Here is a 19,351-nt window from a genome sequence, read left to right as displayed (position 1 = left end):
AAAGTCTACCTCTCCACGAAATTCATCAAGTCATCACAACCTTCCAAGAAACTTGGTCCTAAATTTGTTGGTCCTTTCCCTATTATTGCACAAATTAACCCTGTAACTTTCAAACTTGATCTGCCCCACAATCTTAAACGTTTGCATCCTGTTTTTCATTGCAGCCTACTCAAGCCGTACCTGCCGTCGGACCGCTGGCATCCCCAACCGACCCCGCCACCTCCCATTATGATCGATAACCAACAACACTTTGAAGTCAAGGAAATCCTTGACTCACGCCGCCAGCGATCCACTTTGCAGTATCTCATCCATTGGAAACATTTCCCTCATCCTGAGTGGGTTTCTGCTCACGATGTTCGCTCACCCGACCTGGTTGCTCGTTTCCACTCTGCTTATCTGGACAAGCCGGCTCCTTAGAATTTTTTTTTAGGGGGGCGATATGTCATGTTCACCATTTCGATGTGTTGTTAACATCGTAACGTTTCACATGTCAAACCCTTCTTCCGTGTCTTACATGCTTGAACATTTGCTGGTATTTTCCATTATTGCTGTGCTCCTTATTTTGCTACTTTGGAATGTATGTTTGGGTTTGCAACTCTGTTCAAGGTTACTTTCCCAGGCAGATGTAACGGTTGCTAGCACCCGGGAGGGGGTGGTTGCTAACGAGCGCTCAGGGCCGGACTGGGTTGGAAGCAAGGCTTTTAAGTTTGTATTTGGTGCGCTTTTGCTCATTCTCAGCTTTCTCTGTATTTGCATACTATTCCTTTAATAAATCAGTTATCTTTAAGCCCGGGCTTGTGAGACTGAGCATTTGGGATTAGGCAACCATTACACTTATGCAGTAAATGACTATAGTTTAGTGTTACCAGCCAAAACTTGGTGAGTTTAAATGTGTATATTCACTTTTTCACTAGTGAAGCCACAAAGAAATTGGAAGTTTTTGCTTCCTTTCTTTATATTATGCATGAAAGCTAAGATGTGGTTAATTGTAATTATTGGTTTTCAGTATAACTCAGGTTAAGATTTGAAGTTGGCTTACTTTCAATAGCTGTAGTTAAGACTAACAATTTCCCTAAATTTGGATGCAACACTAAATTGCACTTAGCAAGAAGTGAAAGCAGAATCTTCCAAAGTGGATTACATTGAAACAGGTTTGCCTAGTTTGTTCTTATAATGCTAAATGACCATTTCTTATGCACAAATGAAATTGCTCTCTCTTGCTTCAGGGGAGAAAGAGATGCACACAATATAACTGTAGCCCTCCACTGTATTTCCACAGCTTGAGAAACACAGTATGAAGGTAGCTGCCTGAGAAATTGCTGAAGGGTGGGTGGTAGGCATTTGCCATTCAGCACTCACACAGTCAAGAAAGGGTGAGTGGCAAATTGCTTGGGTGTGTTAAGCCATTTACTAACTGTTCAAACACAGTGTATATCTTGTGGAGTTCTTTTGGAATGCTTAATTGGAAGATGGATTCTAAAAGTCACACGAACGTATTTTTTACTTCTGCCTTTACAATTTTCCTAAGTTTGCTCAAAATAGCAGTTGTAAAACATTGCTTTTCTTTTAGTTACCTTTCCTAGAATTGCCAGATGATATTGTTAAATTGTTAATACTTTCTTTATATTGTTTGATTTAACATCCCCCAGTCAAATATTAATCAAAGTACATTTGCTTGAGGAATTACATTGGATCATTGCAGATGAGCACTGTATGTAATATAATTTGCATATAAGTGCTGTCAGTGGAAGTATATGCTGCTATCAGAGCAATTAATGATTTGCACATAAAATGTCAACTCTGTCCAAGGAGATTACAATTTACTGTACTATATGTAAAAGGCATTAGAGTAAATTTTCCTGATGCCAACAACTTTAAAGAGGCTTCAAGAAAAAATACATTTTTTTTATATTGTGTTTTGTGTCGGAACTTTTTTTTTGTCAGTAAATATTATATACATAACAAACATGCACTTGAAGGGTGTGGTAGGTAACATTTGTGTGGATGCAGGCAATCTGCTGAACCACAATTAAATAATTAAAAGTACAGACTTCGTGGCAGAAATTTAGCTCCATGATATCTTTGCATTTCCTCATTAATTAGCTACCTGCTGATGTTTCACAGGATTAATCAGTTTGGGATATTTTTGCATTCAAACCATGGGATAATTTGCTTAACCAAGCATTAGTTCCAAAACCTAACTTAGTCCCTTCCATGGATTTCCTAGACTTGGCAGGTCAGTTTTTCTTTGGTGGATGACTTCACAGGTCAATCATTCTACTGGGATCCCTCCCTGCAATCCATTTAAGAAAGCCTTTCATACAGACAGAAAGATTCAGCAATGGGATGGATGTTCAGACACCAGAAAGGTGCTTGTGTTAAACAGGAATTTCCACATTTTCTGGAGGTATGTGTGCATGTGCACCTCTAATTCAAGACCAGATGACTTGTGCAACTAGCCATTAGGCTGTAGTTAATTTATCATACTTAAGTCTATTTGGACATATTTTGTTATATATGATATATTTGTTTCTGTTTATTCTGAATAAGATACCAGCTACAGTTTTATGACTGATAGGTACAGTAGTCCGTACAATATTCTGCTTTATGCTTAAATTGGCTGAAAGGAAATATAACTGTTTTCTATATTGCATGCCCTAACCAGTATTTTATGTCAAATTATAATACATATTATCTCTGAAATATAAGTACAATATGTATAATATCTTAAAGCATTAACATTAACAGTAGCGTGCATTAACAGAAGTAATAGTGGACTTATTAATATCCTCAGTGCTGGAGTGGACCATGTACGTAACATCATGTTCCGGAGGGCTTTATGATAGGAATCATAGTGGAGACTTTGGGAGCAAATGCCACTATTGGGAATGCAGTACTGTATGGCCAACCCATTGGTAAAAACAGCATCCATGAGTACAGAATTTCTGCTGAGCACTTTCTAAAAAGTGGAACTTAAGGCCACATAATTCTTCTTCCAATTAGATTATTTGCCGACTAGAAAAAGCAAACATGACTTTGGGGTTCTGTAGCCTGGATTCAGAAGGGTATGGTATTGAAATCTTTAGTAGTTCTAATAGTAAGCAATATAGAGTTGGATCCAGACTTAGTCATGCTTAGAGCAGTTCACCTGAAATCAGTGAGATTCAAATTAACCATGACTAAATCCCCTCTCTTTCAATGGGTCTGTGTAAGCTTCCCACTCAATCTTTATTTAATCTATTATGTTCAGTTTTAAAACTTTGAGAAATAGCAGAAAGGTTTATTCAGGCTTGATTTTCTGTTCAATATCTAAATAGCTCATTAATACATTCAGATTTTAATCAAAGGATGAGAAGATAAAACATTGTTGGTGTGGTCTTTTGTATTTTGCCTGATTGCTTGTTTTAAGACAGGAGTATGTTGACTCTTAGCAGAGCCCTTTCAGGGCAGGGCTGAAAGCTATACTGGACTGATTCACACATCAGACCCATTTTCTTTTACAAATGCATGTACAGACGTGCATACTGGTAAGGATGTCTGAGAAGAATGAGAAGCTTGAACCTCAACCCACCTCAAAGGTCTCCTTATTGTGATCCTTGTATATCCTCTGCCAGATGGTTGCCTGTATGTATTTTAAATAAATAATAACATGAGTGTTATAATTTCTTGTACTTAACAGTGTGTCCTCTTATTGGTAAGTTTTCGTATGTCCATATAAACTAGTATAAGCTTTCATACTAATTCTTTACTACAGTATATCTAATTACATTCTGTGACTTATTTACGAGTAATTCTAATTCATGTATTAATATTAATGTGTATATATATATATACTGTGTGTGTGTGTATATATATATACACACACATCTCAAATTAATATTTTCTTCAAAATATTTTTAAGTGAACTTAGTGTATGCAAGTCTTGCTGGAGTAACATCCCTGGTGACTGAATTCTTCTGACTCCAGAACATATACAGCAGTGATGATAGCAGTAGAGAGAGATATCTTCAGCAATGTTGTCTCTTTTTTTCTTCTCTGGGATCCCCTTGACTGAAGGTAACTGCTTCTCAGAATAGTCTGAACCTTGGGATTCCAGTCCATCTTGCCTCTAGAAAATACCATGATGGGGGGGGGGGATATTTCAGAAGGATATGGCTACAATGCCCCAAGTTTTCAAAAGGATTACTGACCCTCTTGATCTGACATTAAAGCACTGTTGAGCTCTATTTCTGGTGAAATTTAAGCCATTTTTTTCTCCAAAAAAGACTTTAAGAGAGAAAAGACTGTTTCTATAACCCATCCAAATTACTTTGCATACTTTGCTGTATTCTATATGCAAGATTAATCTATTTAAGGTTTTTCACCAAAACAGGGATTTACAAAACTACAACTAGTAATCTTCTAACTGGCACACTGATTTCAGAAGTAGAAATTGCAGCTCTATTAAGGAGCTAATACATTTGTGCCTAGGAGTACTTGAGCGTAATCTACTGCAATATATTACTTAGATTGAGTGTCAGGTGCCTTACGTCCCTGAACTTGTCTTCGTGGAGGTCCTTATCCTTTGTAGAAGATAAGGCTGTCAAGGATGACTAGTCTATTATTTTTGGTCTACATTTGGCGGGGCTATGAGTAGGGGGGATGCCGTTTCACTGCCCGGGTTAAGCATTTGTTCTGTTCCTTTGTAGTTCTTATTTTTTAATATTTTTCACTAGTAACCTCAATGAGACAAATTTAATGGATCTGACATCAAACAATTAGGTTTACATCTGCCCTTGTCCAGTTTTTGAGAAAAAATGAACTTCAGTCATAGCATTAGAACTATCTTAACGTACTTAAGCTTAGCCTGAAGATAACTCAGTGTCCCAGAGATAAATTCTTCTTTTCAATAATTCCTATAATACCATCAATTGCATTTTGCATTTTCTGTACCTAGATGCAAGAAGGGGTTACATGTTGGTAAACTAAAGAAAAAGGTTTAAATCTTGGCTGGGTTAGGTCTGATGACTAGAAAAGTAATCCATTCAGCTTTTTTTATTTACAGTGATAAAAAGGCAAAAACTTAATTTTTAACTTTGACATATGTGACATGTTGCCAAATGTGACTTTTAAGTATGTATGCAAATTATTTGTAAAAATAATGCGTCTATGGATTATGTAGACAGAATGGTCCCATCTGTGATCATCTAGGATTTGGATGTTAATTAAATGCACTATTATGAAAGGGTACTTCACTTGTGCATGGAATTATACTGTTGGTGGTGTTATGTGTAACACCAATTTGTAACCTGAAATACAATGTGTATAGAATTAATTTTAAAACCTGTGCTGTATAGAAAAGTTCTCTGTATATTTCAAAGGCAAAGAAATGCAGATATGGTTATTTATTCAGGTGCAACTTTTCCATTCTCTGTTTTAGTATGGGTACACATTATACGGAGTTGTAATGTAATAGATACAGTCTTAGTCACTTCTTTCTTGGTGTTTTATTCAGGGGGTTTAAGTTTCAAAGCTAACTAATCATTAACTGACTAAACTGATAGTGAAGTCTAGTATATTTGATAAGATGGTGACTTTATTAAATAAATTTGAAACCATTAATCCTAATTTTTATTTGATTAAAAACTTCCCATCAAAGAAAGTGAGAATGCCTTTTTGAAGATTATACTTGCTAGCTGCAATTTAGTATGCAATTAATTGGGCAGTTTTTAGTTAGACATTCTTACTTAGTCAGTCTAACAAATTAATCATCACTGAAGCCTAATGCTTGAATGTTCATCAAACTAAAGAAATATAATTAACTTAAAATACTATGAAAAGTGGATGCCTTTATTATTAGCAGCTTTGTATACTTCAGTTATGGAGGGGAGAAGAGGATACAGATGCCTGAATAAACAAATTTACATAATAGTCTTTTCAACCAACCCAGTGCTACCTTTTTCAATTGGCATCTCTTCCTTTTAGTATCTATATCTAGGTTCATAGGTCTCTAGTAGAATCTTTGCACTGTTGCCATCTAAATGTTCTTTGGAATTTAAATCTAGGATCTTGTATGTGCAAGGCATGTGTTTTATCCCTATTCCATGGCTGTATAAAATTAAGCATCCTTCAAATATATTTATATATTTACTTGATGGGATCTAATAACCTTTTCACATTATTTATCCATCCAGTATCAGTAGCTGCACCTTTATGGCCACATTTTCAGATTGTTGCCAATTAGAGAAAAAGTGTGAAAAGAAATAATCTTCTAGATTTATTTATGGGTTTTCTGTGGTACTGTATGTCTTTTAAACTTATTTTCTGCAGTTTCTCTGAGCTTCAGTATGAATGTATGTATGTCGGTTTATAGGCTGCTCTAGTCTGCTGACTCTGACACTACTCAGTGTGGAACAATTAAAAACATACAATCATGTAAAATAGCAACTAGAAATATTCTTATGGATCAGGAGTAATGAGTAAAAATTTTAACAATTGTAAAGAAAGACTTCATCTCCCAATCAAGAGGCCAAAGGAACAATCCACTCTCCTTGACTTTATTGATTGATTATTTCAATTTATATGGTAGCCCATCTCAAGTTCATGACTCCGGGCAACTAACAGTGTTAAAAGAAAAATATAGAAGCATAAAAAAACAGGAAAACAAAAATAAATGTACATAAAATAGCCTGGATAAAAACAGACTCATCAGTTACAAATTGACATAACTAATGTACGGGCTCACCTCCTGACTGCCAGGCTCCTGACCCCCAGACTTGATAGAACAACCAACTTCTTAAAGGGAAGGGGCCAATCACACAATGTGCAGAATGCTGTTTTGGAGAAGGGGAGCAGTGACTTACATGGCCCTAAAAGATGACAGTCCCTAACTGGGGGACATGTAAGGAGCCTGCCCTGATAGATCTTATCAGGCAGGTAGATATTGCAGGGAGAAAGTGATCCTGAAGATACCTAGCCCTGAACTATGAATGCCTTTAAAGATGACAACTAGCACCTTAAAGTGTACTTGAAGGCCAACTGGCAACATGGGTTCCTCAAGGAACACCCATCACTACCCAAGCCACTGCATTCTAGAGCAATTGCAGCCTCCAAATGTTCTTCAGTGGTAGCTCCAGATACAGTGCACTACAGTGGTCCAATTAAGAACTGGCTAAGGCATGAGTGACAATGAATACTGGCTACCATTCCAGAAAAAGCTCACTAGATGAAGCTGAGCAAAGGCCCTCTTAGTCATGGCTGCCACCTGCTTAACAAGCAGGAGCTGTGAGTCTAAAAGGACTTCCAAACTGTGAACCAAATCTGCTGAGGGAAGTACAACTCCATTCAAAATGAATGATGGAATCTCCCAGGAAGCAGACAGCTTTCAAACCCACAGTGACTCCCATCTTGCTGGGATTGGGTCTCAACTTATTCCTCCCCTTCCAGGCACCTGAAAGCACTTCAGCAGCGTCACATATCTGGTCAAAGATCATGATGTACAGTTGGGTATTATCAGCATACTGATGAAACCTGACCCTGTGCCACTGGAGATCTCACCAAGTGATTTCATGTACCTGAATAGGAATGGGGAGAGTGTAGGGCCCAGGGCACCCCTCAAAGGGGTCTAAGGTTTGACTTCTCTCTCACGCCCTCCAGTGTCCCTTCAGGAAGGAGGAGAACAGCATATAGAGCATTATACATACTCCTTTTGGGGGGGGGGGGGGAAATTGTAGAGTTTATCCATAACAGCCAGTGGCAAATTAATTTCCTATGAAGAAGCCCCAAGTGGAAAATAACTTAAGAATTTGTTATGTTATAGATCCAGCAGCTTAACTTGCAGCTACCCAGTACCCTGTTTGTGGCTCCCTAGATCTCTGAGATTTCTGATATTGCACTGCCAAAATTCAATGACAAAATAACTGAATGTTATCGGTGTTGATTTTTTTCTCCCCCCCCCTCCAAAACAGGAATGAGAGCAGGAAGCCTCACTACCATTTTTAGTCCAACATTAATACTTAAAAAAAAAAGAAATATAGGGGAATTTTGAGGAAGAACAAATCAGGAGATCACTGCTAGACAAACTACCATCATCTCTACCTTCAAAGCCCTGAAAAAAATCCTGAAATTGGCATTTTTCAAGGCTTGCATTGAACATAATGGTGGGACTTGGAACAAAGAGTCACATATATGAGATAGGCAGCTATATAAATTTAATAGATAAATAATTAGCTTTCCAAAGGCCTGTAGTTACCACTTCACTGTTAAAACCTGGGATTGGGGGTTTGATCTTGAAGTTCAGCCACACCTTTCTGAGATGTCCCAAGATGACTTCCTACTGACCAGTGTAAAGCTGGGGGGGGGGCTGTATGGCAGCCATCTACCCCTCAGGTACTGCCTAATCTTTCTATAGATAAGGATTTCATTAATATTTTTTCATTAAACGAAGATATATTTTCTCTTGTCTGATTTGGCATTCTGAAAGTCCTTTCATTCTGTCCCTATTTTTCTAGAGATCGACTGTACTTGAAAACTTACAGAAAGCTTTGTCACTTCCATACATCTCAACAGTATTTTACGTGATTTTATTTGGTTATCGGCATGAAGAGGATCAAGGAGACAGTTAAATACGAAAATCCCATTCTTCAAACACTAGAAAGAAGAAAAAAGCAGAAAACTGGTTTTTGTGACTCAGTGTTTGATGAATCTCATTCTTACAACTTGATTGACTGGGGAAACCTGCCAATCCATATAGTTTTGCAAATCTTTCAGTGTCTGCCTCTTGTCGATCGTGCTCGGGCATCTTCAGTTTGTCGGAGATGGAATGAAGTATTTCATATCCCTGATCTTTGGAGAAAGTTTGAATTTGAGCTTAATCAGCCTGCTACTTCTTATCTGAAGTCTACTCACCCTGATCTGATCCAGCAGATTATCAAGAGACATGCTGATCATTTGCAGTATGTAAGCTTCAAGGTAAAGGATGTTTTAATAACTCTGAATTTTGTTATATTTTATGCACTTTGGGTTGCATTTTCTGTGTTTCCTGTGTGGGAAAGCTTCTTTTATATGCTGCCTGCTTGAAGTATTGAAGAAATGAAAATTAGAAGTGTTAAACTAGAATCGGGGACTCCAGCTCAGTCATTATACTCTTCTCCCTTGCAGCCCTGATATGATTGAGAATGTCCCCCAGTCCTTCAGAGCAGATGATGTCGGAGGAGCTGCTGTCAGTAGACAGTAATCATTCAGCACAAGGGAACAGACGTGTTTATATACAGACCAAGGAGAGGCAGATTGAAATATGGACCAGTCATCATTTTTCATCATAACTAACTTTAGAAATTTGTGGGAATAAACAAGTAAAGGACTGTCTTTGATAATGTCATAGCAAGCCTCTTAATTGAAGTCTTAGTGTACTTTCTATTAAAACTGAATCAATCTTCATAGCTTGAAGAGTATGTCAGGTACATCCCAGCAAGTGCACAGTGGCTCTTTGTGGTTATTTATATTTTTAAATGTACAGGTAGACCTTGCTTAATGACTGCCCTATTTAGTGACCGAAGTTATGACAGTACTGAAAAAGTATATTTACAACCAGTCCTTGCATTTACAATCATTGCAGCATCCCTGTGGTCACATGATCGAGATTCAGGCGCTTCGCTCATTTACAACTGTCGCAGCATCCCACAGTCACATGATCACTATTTGCATGCTTTACACCCGGCTTCTGACAAGCAGAGTCAATGTAGAAGCCAGCAATAAAATTGCAAGTTGCAGTCATGTGTCTCACTTAACGACCTGCAGTGACTCACTTAATGACCTTATGGGAAGTGATGTTGTAAGTCCACCATGGTCACATGATGTTTCGCTTAGCAACACAGTTGCCGGTCCCAATTGTGGTCTAAGCAAGAACTACCTGTATTCAATGTATGTGTGGTTGTCTGAAGTTCTGTATCAGCTTCTACATATATTTGTGCACCTTTCTGTTCAAGAACTGTAGGTGATAGGATGAGTGGTTGATGAAATGCATCAGCAGTGCTTAGTAGTGCTGAGAATCAAAGGGTTCCAATATGCTTTAAAACTAGCAAAGAAGTATAAAAGGAATGGCAGCACAAGATACCTTATTCTGACTTACATTATATATGTGTGTGTGTGTGTGTGTGTGTGTGTATGTATATATATATATATATATGTATGTGTGTATGTATATAACTTAGTGAAATACTGTTCTTTAGGTTGACAGTAGTACTGAGTCTGCAGAAGCAGCATGTGACATTCTTTCTCAACTGGTGAATTGTTCTATCAAGACACTTGGCTTAATTTCAACAGCAAAGCCAAGTTTCATGGACGTTTCTAAGGTATTGCTTGCAAAGTTATAAACTTGGAAAACTGATAAATACAACTTTTATATAGCTGTCATTATACATTAGGGCAGCCTTTCTCAATCTTTTGACCCTGGAGGAACCCTTGAAATATTTTTCAGGCCTCAGGGAACCCCTGTACATTTAGGCTCGAATATAGGTCAGAAGTTACAAAATTATTACATTTGTTTCATGTGGAGGCCTGTATATATGCATTAACAGTGTTCTTAAACTGAAAATAAAGAGTGAAACTTACCTCTTTAATGTGAAGTTGCCTGAATTTGAAATATTTTTTTAAATAAATCGTGATCTCCCAGGGGACCTGTGGTGATCTCTCGCAGAACCCTAGGGTTCCATAGAACCCTGCTTGAGAAACCCTGCATTGGGGAATACGTTCTATAGATTTTTTCCCCAGTATACTATCTTTTGAAATAATTCATTGATCAGTTTTGCTTTCAGAACAAAGTCTTGGTACAGCAAGAACCTTTACAAATGGAGAGAAAAATGACTTTTTTTTTCCAGTCCCCTTTCTGCTGCAGTTCCTTGTCATTTCTAGAAGATCTATCAATCCTCTGGAACAAAGTGAAGAAGTAGCTGTAGCATGAAGAAGTAATTGATGAATTTGTTTCCCATCCTTTTCCATCCACTGAATCAAATGTTGCTGTACAAGTGAAGCAGCACCGTTGGGTACCACCCTATAATTTAAATAAGCAGATCCTGCTATGAAAACATTAGATCATGACAAGTGCTAACATGAGAAAACAACCGTAGTGACCAGAAAGACTGCAGGAATTTTCTTAAATATTTAATTGATAGCGAATAGTACATTAGTACTTTGATGGTCACTTGATGTACAGTATACAGGCAAAAATAGAAAATATTAAGTCTGAAAATACGTTAAGGACCAGATGAGGTTGCTGAAATAGAATCCTCCAGATCCATGTTCTTTTAAATATCTGTCGTGGTATTTATCCTAGATCATAAAACAATTTTGTAAGGGTTGGAATATTCAGGTGATGTATTACTAGTCCAGCTATTTCTGAAAATCTTAGCCATTTGCTGATCCATTTATCTGCAAGGATGTTTACAACGTACTGCATATTTCTACTAAATTACATAAATAAGCATTCAAGATGGTTTGTTGGAAGGAATTGGTTAGGGAAGACTGGATGAAGAACATATGTCAATATTTCTGATAATAAACAAGATCTATATGAAGAGTGGATTTTAAACATTCTCATGTCAATGGACTACATAATTCAACATAATTCAAGTGAACTTCCACTCAAACAGTACTTCACTACAATTATTTCAAATCTCTTATTTCATAAAGTAATTGTAATTACTTCACAGTAATTCTCTCCCCATAATTTATTTTCTGTGTGCCTCTCAAATCTACTGTGGTAGGTATTCAGCTCACCAGAAGGAGTGAGGAGAAATCTATTGCTGAATGTTTTTCTTTCATCTAAATGACATAATTGGTTATAACCTATGTATTATGACTTTGTCATATTGGCAAAATTATATTACCACTACAGTTTTTGAAGTTGAACACTTGCTGAGTACTTCAGTATGAACTCAGTATCTAATTATAAACTTAAAAAGCTTCTTTATTGGGTTCGATCCTGGTGTACTCATAAATAAGGAAGATTCATTGATTGTTATAGGTCTACTTTTCAGTATTAATGGCTCTAAACCTTCAATTTAATATACATTTCATGGTAATGACTCATTAAATACTTGATTTCTAAATGATTAGCCCTTCTACAGTTAAGTTACTCTTAAACAGCTTCTTAGAAATATGAACCGACAGTGTTACACCTTGTTTTAAGAAAAAAATGTGCAATGAATTTTTAACTGTATGGGAAATGTATATGAAATGTTTCCTTTCTAATTTGTTTGGATAGGCTCATTTTGTATCAGCACTGACAGTAGTGTTCATCAATTCCAAGTCATTATCTTCCATTAAGATTGAAGACACACCAGTAGATGATCCATCCTTGAAGGTCCTTGTTGCTAACAATAGTGATACTCTAAAATTGCTTAAAATGAACAGTTGCCCTCATGTGTCACCTGCTGGTAAGTAATAGACCCAAGTAAACAAAAATGCAACACTGAAGCAAAGCATTGAACTATTTTTATTGTCTTTTCTTACATTTGGTTTCAAAATTACCTAGCTATATAGAATTTTTTTCATGCCATTTTTTATCCTTGTCACTGCAGCTCTTGGGTTCATCTTTAACCGCAATGTAAACTTTGTGCTAGTTATCCTTGAATAGCCTTTTGAATATAGCAACAGAAGCTACATCTTTTAACTGAAGAAGCAGCTTTATTAGATTATAGTTTGGTATCTCATAGGCAGGGCAATGCTAACCTGTATTGAGTGCTCTGAGTTTCATAGAACCATAAATTGTAAGGTTTGAAGGACTTTGGAAGTCATCTCGTCCAAACCCCTGTACCATAATGGTTTCTTAAATTCTCCCATCTTTCTTATAATTGGAATGGTATGTAGTTGGTCTTATTCTGGAGACATTACTGACTCTTCTGCACTCCTAAATCTGAGGATGTCTGTCCATGGGGTCCCACCTAGTACTTCTCTAAGTTTGTTGACATCTCCTGAAATATAGTATGTGCATATGACTAGTATCTTGAAACCCAAGATGTCATGTCACATCCTCCCAGAGTTCCCGTTCTATATACCTCTTCAGCCATTCTTCCCTGTTGGTTAAAATCATATCTAGGAGCAACAGCCACTCTTTTTTTTTCTTCAACCTTTTGGAAAAACAGTCAACAGTGGCAGACTTGGCTGATTTGGTTTTCCAACTGATGTCCAAGTAATTGAAGTCTTCTATTATTACTAGGTCTCTCCTCCATATGTCTTTGTAATTTGATCCAGGATCTTCTGCCTGATATGGCCATGTGTAGCACATCACAAGAATATGATTGTAATTGCACCTTCCTTTTATTCTTATCTAATTGCTTTTGACTGGATCCTTGTGTTCACGTTCCTGGATTCAGTATGAATATGAACTTCTTTCATATGTATTACCATCCCTCCTTTCCTTTGATCTGGCCTATAATTTTTTAATAAGTTACACTCCTCAGTCTGTGCATTCCCCTATGCATTCCTCTGGTAGTTTCTTTCTACCAGGTTTACATGATGCTTACTAAATTGTATTTGCTTTTCTACGTTAAGAGCTCTAGTTCTTTTAGTTTGTTCTCCATATATCTCAAAGAGTCCAAACTGTTTCTGTTGACACAACCTGTTTAACCAATTATTTGCTGCTTGTAGACTTTTTTTCTTCTAAGGCCATGTCATTCAACGGGAAACAGTGAAAAAAATACTGATGGTGCCTGCAGCTTCTTTGTTTTATTGCACAGTAATTCACAGTACCTTTAGAACTGTGTCAAGTTGTGTCATTTGTTCCCATGTGGATCAGTAGATAGGGATAGTCTTGGGAACTTTTCAATCATATTCCAAATGTGAAACCCAGGAAAGCAGGACACTTCTCTTGATAAGCTGACAGGTCACTACTTCAGTGTGTTTCAGTAGGAAGCCTCCAATCTCCAATCTTCACCAACCGTCACTTCATCCTCTTCAGAGCCAAGACAGGAATCTTGTCCTTTTCAGAAGCTGTATAGTTCTCTTCCTCAGCGCTATGCCCAGCTGTTCTTTGCTGAGGGATCCAGAAGCACCATAAGTGGAGAGGCTCTGGAATCTATTCTGAAGCTTCTTCCCCACCCGCTCTGCTCCCCAATAAGAGAGCTCTTCTAGGCAAGCCTAGTTCTTTCATCTCTGTCCCCTCCTGGCTTTCTGTCTTCTTGTTCTTCTTCCTCTATGAGTACTTCCAGGATCTCCAGGAATTCCTCGTCTTCCCTGAGCAGGATTTATCTCTACCCCATCACCTTTTCTTCCAGGCGGTCACCAGTCTGTACTTGCAACGCATGTCATTCTCTTTTTAAAAGAAGAAAACAAACATGGTATATCTCGCGAGTTACTCTTTCCACTTGCATGTTCTTCAGATGAGAAGATGGTTGAGGGAAGAGTTTTGCTCACTAGGTGAGCCGATTTTGCACAAATTCCTAGTTAAAGAGGCATTTAATTCATTTTAAGACCAAATTAGGTAGGCCAAATTATAAAATAATGATTGTCAAAAGATTTTACAAAAATATCTCAGTGCATTACAAAATAATATTTCTCGGTGGATTTAACTATGTAGAATTAAAACTGCATAAGCAATGGAACCAAAAACCCTCCTTATGTTGCAGTTTTGTCTTCTTGATTCTTTCTGTGAATGATTAAATCTTTGCAGTTGTATCTGTTATGCATGGTTTTGGACTGAAAACTGGAAAGAAATGTCATTAATTTTAAAGACATTTTTCTGAATGATTTATATCAGTTTTTTTGTTTAGCACTTGTCACTGCAGAGAACCAAAGCGTTAAATGATAAACCTATTGAGATATTGATACTGTTTCTTCAAAGAAATTTGCAGATGTGTGTTTTCTGAACAAACAGAGAAAGTAATGTAGAACTTTCCCCCGTCACTTTCATGATTTTTCCCATTCAGAGTACATTAAAATATTTGCAACTTTGGGCATATGAGCCCTTTAGCATAAAAAGATCAATTTAAATATATTTTATATACTTATATTGAATTTTCTGCCTTTTTTAGGAATTCTCTGTGTTGCTGACCAGTGTCACGGCCTTAGGGAGTTAGCTCTTAATTACTACCTACTGAGTGATGAATTGTTGCTGGCTCTTTCGAGTGAGAAGCATGTTAATCTGGAACATCTCCGTATAGATGTTGTAAGTGAGAACCCTGGACAGACTGAGTTTCACACCATCAAAAAGCAAAGTTGGGATGCACTCATCAAGCACTCCCCTAAAGTCAATATTGTGATGTACTTCTTCCTATATGAGGAAGAGTTTGATGCATTCTTCAGGGAGGAAACTCCTGTGACTCACCTTTACTTTGGCCGTGCCGTAAGTAAAGCAATGCTTGGCCGTATTGGATTGAACTGCCCAAGGCTTATTGAATTGGTTGTCTGTGCTAATGGTCTTCAACCTTTGGATGACGAGCTCATTCGCATTGCTGAACGTTGTAAGAATTTGACTGCCATGGGACTTGGTGAATGCGAAGTTACCTGTCGAGGCTTCATTGAGTTTGTAAAGATGTGTGGGGGCAGACTCACACAACTGTCCATTATGGAGGAAGTGCTTATTCCAGATAGTGACTATAACCTGGATCAAATTCATTCTGAAGTCTCCAAACATCTTGGAAGAATGTGGTTCCCTGATATGATGCCAACGTGGTAACCTGTCCAAGCCATAGGTCTGTAATGGTCAGACCTGGCTGTACAGGATGTTGACTTCTATGCAGATAAGGAATTCTGAATACGAGATGTAATACTGAATTATTTTCTTCTGTACATATGTATGTAGTGACGATACCATGCCACTTCAGAAATGGAATATAGAATGTACTGAAGTATATGGATTGAAAGTATGTGTCTTAACTAATAAGGGTATAGATGATTCTCCAATTAATTATAATAATTTAAAATTATGTCTTTAATTGTCAAGCACTTCATCTAGCGCAAAGTACCAGAGTGCTAACATTTCTGATACAGTTGGCCTTCTTGGGTGTCCAGAATTTTAAATTCAAGTTTGTTTTTCCTCTTCCTTTAATGAAAGCTGATGGTAATGTACAAACTTGTAAAAAGCAGCAGTAACACTGTTAGAACTGAGCAAATGTACGAATATGTGCTACAACAGGCTAGTGATATAAAAATGACCATCATTTCTTTTTAGCAAGTTGAAAAATTGTTCCTAGTGATTAATGTAAAAAAAAAGTATTGAATGATTTAGAATTCATATAAATTCTAATTAGGAATGAACAATGCAAGTAACAACCATAGTGGTTACCACCAAGGCAACTGAAAATGGTTGTAGTTCATGAACCATAGCTCTCCTTGTTCATGGCGGTACCATTCCAGCCAAACAGCTGCAGAAAACAAGATTTCAGATAATAAAAACAATGTATTTTACAGATGGGCAAAAGCCAATCTGCTATTTTGCACATGCATAAAATACACAAAAGTGCCCCAGAACCCATGGATACATGCAACTGTTTACTATGGATATCAAAGTCTTATACATATTTACTAACTGTGGATATGCAACACTGTGGATAACAACATCCACCTAAATAGTACAACAGCAATTTTATTTTTCCCATCTTACCTGCAATATACCAAATACCTGTTTGGTAAACATATTAGGAGAGTGATCTTACAGTATTACAAAACTTTACAACTGTCCAGAATAACAGTACTGGATTTGTTAAATTCTAAGAATGGAAGAATTTATATCTTTCTACCCTTGCTAGAAAGTAGGTAGTATCCACATTACATTACATTATTTTTAAGAATAGAGATACATGTTTCTTTCATAACTCAGTTCTCTTTCATCTCATAGATCAGTATTCTGCAGGAGCAGGGCTAATGTTAATGTAGGCTTCAAAGAAGTACTAAAAGTGGATTTTAAAAAATCACTGGAAAAGCTTGATGGATGGCTAATCTGTTTATATGTATACCTCTACTTCCAGTTTTTGTTAGCAAGCATCTGCTGTAGATGTCAGGATCAGTTAGGATTGACACAATAAAGTAAGGAAGTGTTTCCAGGGTTGTACTGCTTGAAGTTGGCAGGTGGAAGTTTGCTGTTGTGTTTTTGTCTTGGAAAAAAAATCTTTAAACTGATAAGTAGCATTCCTGGCAGGAAAAAAAAGATATGTTCTCTTCTTCAGTCATATCATTTTTCTATGTGCTTGGCATATTCATGGAACAGCAGATAAATTAGCTTCTGTAGTTCAAGTTTCACAGACCAGGAAATGTTTTATCCCTGATTTTCTTTAATATAACACAAAGACAATATAGGATGAAATACTGCTACATTATGCTGTATCTACCCCTGACATGCATAGGTGTGTTCAGTTAGGGATGATGTCAAAAACTCTGCCCCTTTTCAGCCATTTTTTGCCAGTAACTTTCTAATAGGAAGGAAGCCGTATATTGCCAACGGAGTCGATCTGTACATGTATTCAGTGAGCAGTATTTTATTTGACAAGTCTGTCCTGTTGATTTGAACAGAAATCACATTCTAGACCAGAGAGAGGTGCATTTTCTTCACTTGGTTGAAAATGTACTTGATTCAGAACAGACTTGAAGCTATAATTCTGGTATCCTGGTTTATAGGTTAAATAATTTTTCCCTCTATATAGGAAAAATTAAGTGTTTGCCCTTAGTGTAATATTTTCAATAGTGATCTGCTGGCATAATTAGGAAGAAGTTTTTATGTTGAGCAAAAACCTTTCTTAAAAGGTCATCCAACTTGGTTTGTTTTCCATCAGTAACCGTGAAAGGCACAGCAGTTTAAATTGGAAGTTTGTAAAAGTAAGCATTAACTTATCCAATAGTATTTCACAGAAAGAGTCTTTTTTCACCATAGTCAACATATATAGTCAAGTATAGATCTGAGAATTAAGAGTTCAGAATAAAGGGGGAGAGTCTGTGTCCCCTGATGAGCTTCTTAAAATTAACATCTTGGTAATTTCCCTTACTGAATCACTGCAAAGTTGCTGTTAAATGAGAAACCATGCTTGAACAATTCTCTAAACTTCTACTAAAGGTATCAATATGTAACATTTTGCATTATAGAAAGATCTAGCGATTCTTAGTGTTTAAAACAAAATCCAAGTAACATTTCAACTCATTTTTTCCACGAGAGGTTTTGTAATAACCAAATCATAATGTTGTGTATAAAATAATTTCAGAATGTTGATGTACATGTACAAAAATAAAAAAGTCTATGAGATTAATGCATTTTTATTAACAGTTAACAGTTTTTCTGTGCAGAAAATTATCATAGCCATTGTTTTAAAGAGCTATTTTGTTCTGTTTTTGAAACTCATGGAATATTTGATCTTTTTCTTCTTTAATAGTAAAAGCCTTTGTCACATGATAAACTGTGAAACTGAGGGATTTAAAAAGTGGTTAATCATAGCAGATGACCTGTTGAATGAATTTCAGAAAAACAGTTGACAAACATGTAAACTTGTGGCTGAAATGTTTAGAAATGGTAATCTTGAAGGATCACACACTCCCTAATAAAGCTTTTGTCCTGAATTATTCTAGGGTAATATTAGCAAAATAATATGGCATCAAAATTCTGTTACAAGTCGTACAAGTCTTCTACTTCATATCGATGTTTCTTGCAATTTTGCCCTAGAAGACATTGAATATGACCTATTAGCGCTTTAGAAAAGACAATTTAATTTAGAGGAAACAGACTGTAAATCAGTGAAGTTACAGAAATGGAGACCTTATTTGATGGCTATCCTTCAACCACATGCATATTTCACTGTGCCTACCAAAACACACACCTTTACATTTGGACTAATTGATACAGAGGTAACATTAAGTGTAATATGCCCCATTTTTAAATTAATTAATTAATTAAATGTAAACAGGACCTGTCAATGTCATGTTGCAGGACCCAGGAAGTCACCTACTCTGTTGTAGTTCCTGCCCTCTGGAATGATCTCCCCACAGAAATTTCTGTGGCTGCCACTCCTCTCTCATTAAGACCTAGTGTTTCCCCCAGGCCTGGGGGACAGAGTGATTGTGTAGCCCCTGGTTTGGTTTCATTTGGTTCTGGTAGATTTTTGACCGTTGTTTCGCTTTTCTGGTCAGTGTATTCTTTGATAGGTTTGTTTTTAATTATAAACAATTGATAGTCATCCAGGAGTCAGGCGGCCTTGAAATTTTACATTCATTCATTCATTCATTCATTTTTGTAGCTGGTTTAAGATTAGGCCAAAATCTGTCATCTATCTTCCAATTTCTTAGGGTTAAAATAAAATATTTCTATTTTATTTTCAGGAGGTATTTTAATGTCTTGGGAATTTCTTTTGGTGTTTTGAATTTATTTTAATGTTCTTGTATTATTGTCTACATT

At 36.7% G+C, this 19,351-nt stretch overlaps 1 protein-coding gene across 3 annotated transcripts in view; it reads left to right on the top strand.

Moving 5' to 3' along the window:
* The window catches only part of LOC134489538 (F-box/LRR-repeat protein 21-like), a 29,436-nt gene extending 11,243 nt beyond the window's left edge, over nt 1-18,193 (top strand). For 2 of the 3 annotated variants that reach the window (XM_063292283.1, XM_063292284.1), the window contains 5 exons: nt 3,902-4,056; nt 8,490-8,949; nt 10,209-10,331; nt 12,242-12,413; nt 15,009-18,193. In XM_063292283.1, coding sequence (XP_063148353.1) covers nt 8,578-8,949; nt 10,209-10,331; nt 12,242-12,413; nt 15,009-15,652 — 1,311 coding nt within the window. In that variant the 5' untranslated portion in view covers nt 3,902-4,056; nt 8,490-8,577 and the 3' untranslated portion in view covers nt 15,653-18,193. The remainder of the gene's footprint in view (nt 1-3,901; nt 4,057-8,489; nt 8,950-10,208; nt 10,332-12,241; nt 12,414-15,008) is intronic. The other variant, XM_063292285.1, reaches the window with a different exon arrangement.
* Nucleotides 18,194-19,351: the final 1,158 nt, after the last annotated feature.

This window comes from Candoia aspera, chromosome 2, assembly GCF_035149785.1.
Source record: "Candoia aspera isolate rCanAsp1 chromosome 2, rCanAsp1.hap2, whole genome shotgun sequence".
Lineage (NCBI taxonomy): Eukaryota > Metazoa > Chordata > Lepidosauria > Squamata > Boidae > Candoia > Candoia aspera.
This window is presented reverse-complemented; position numbering and strand designations above follow the sequence as displayed.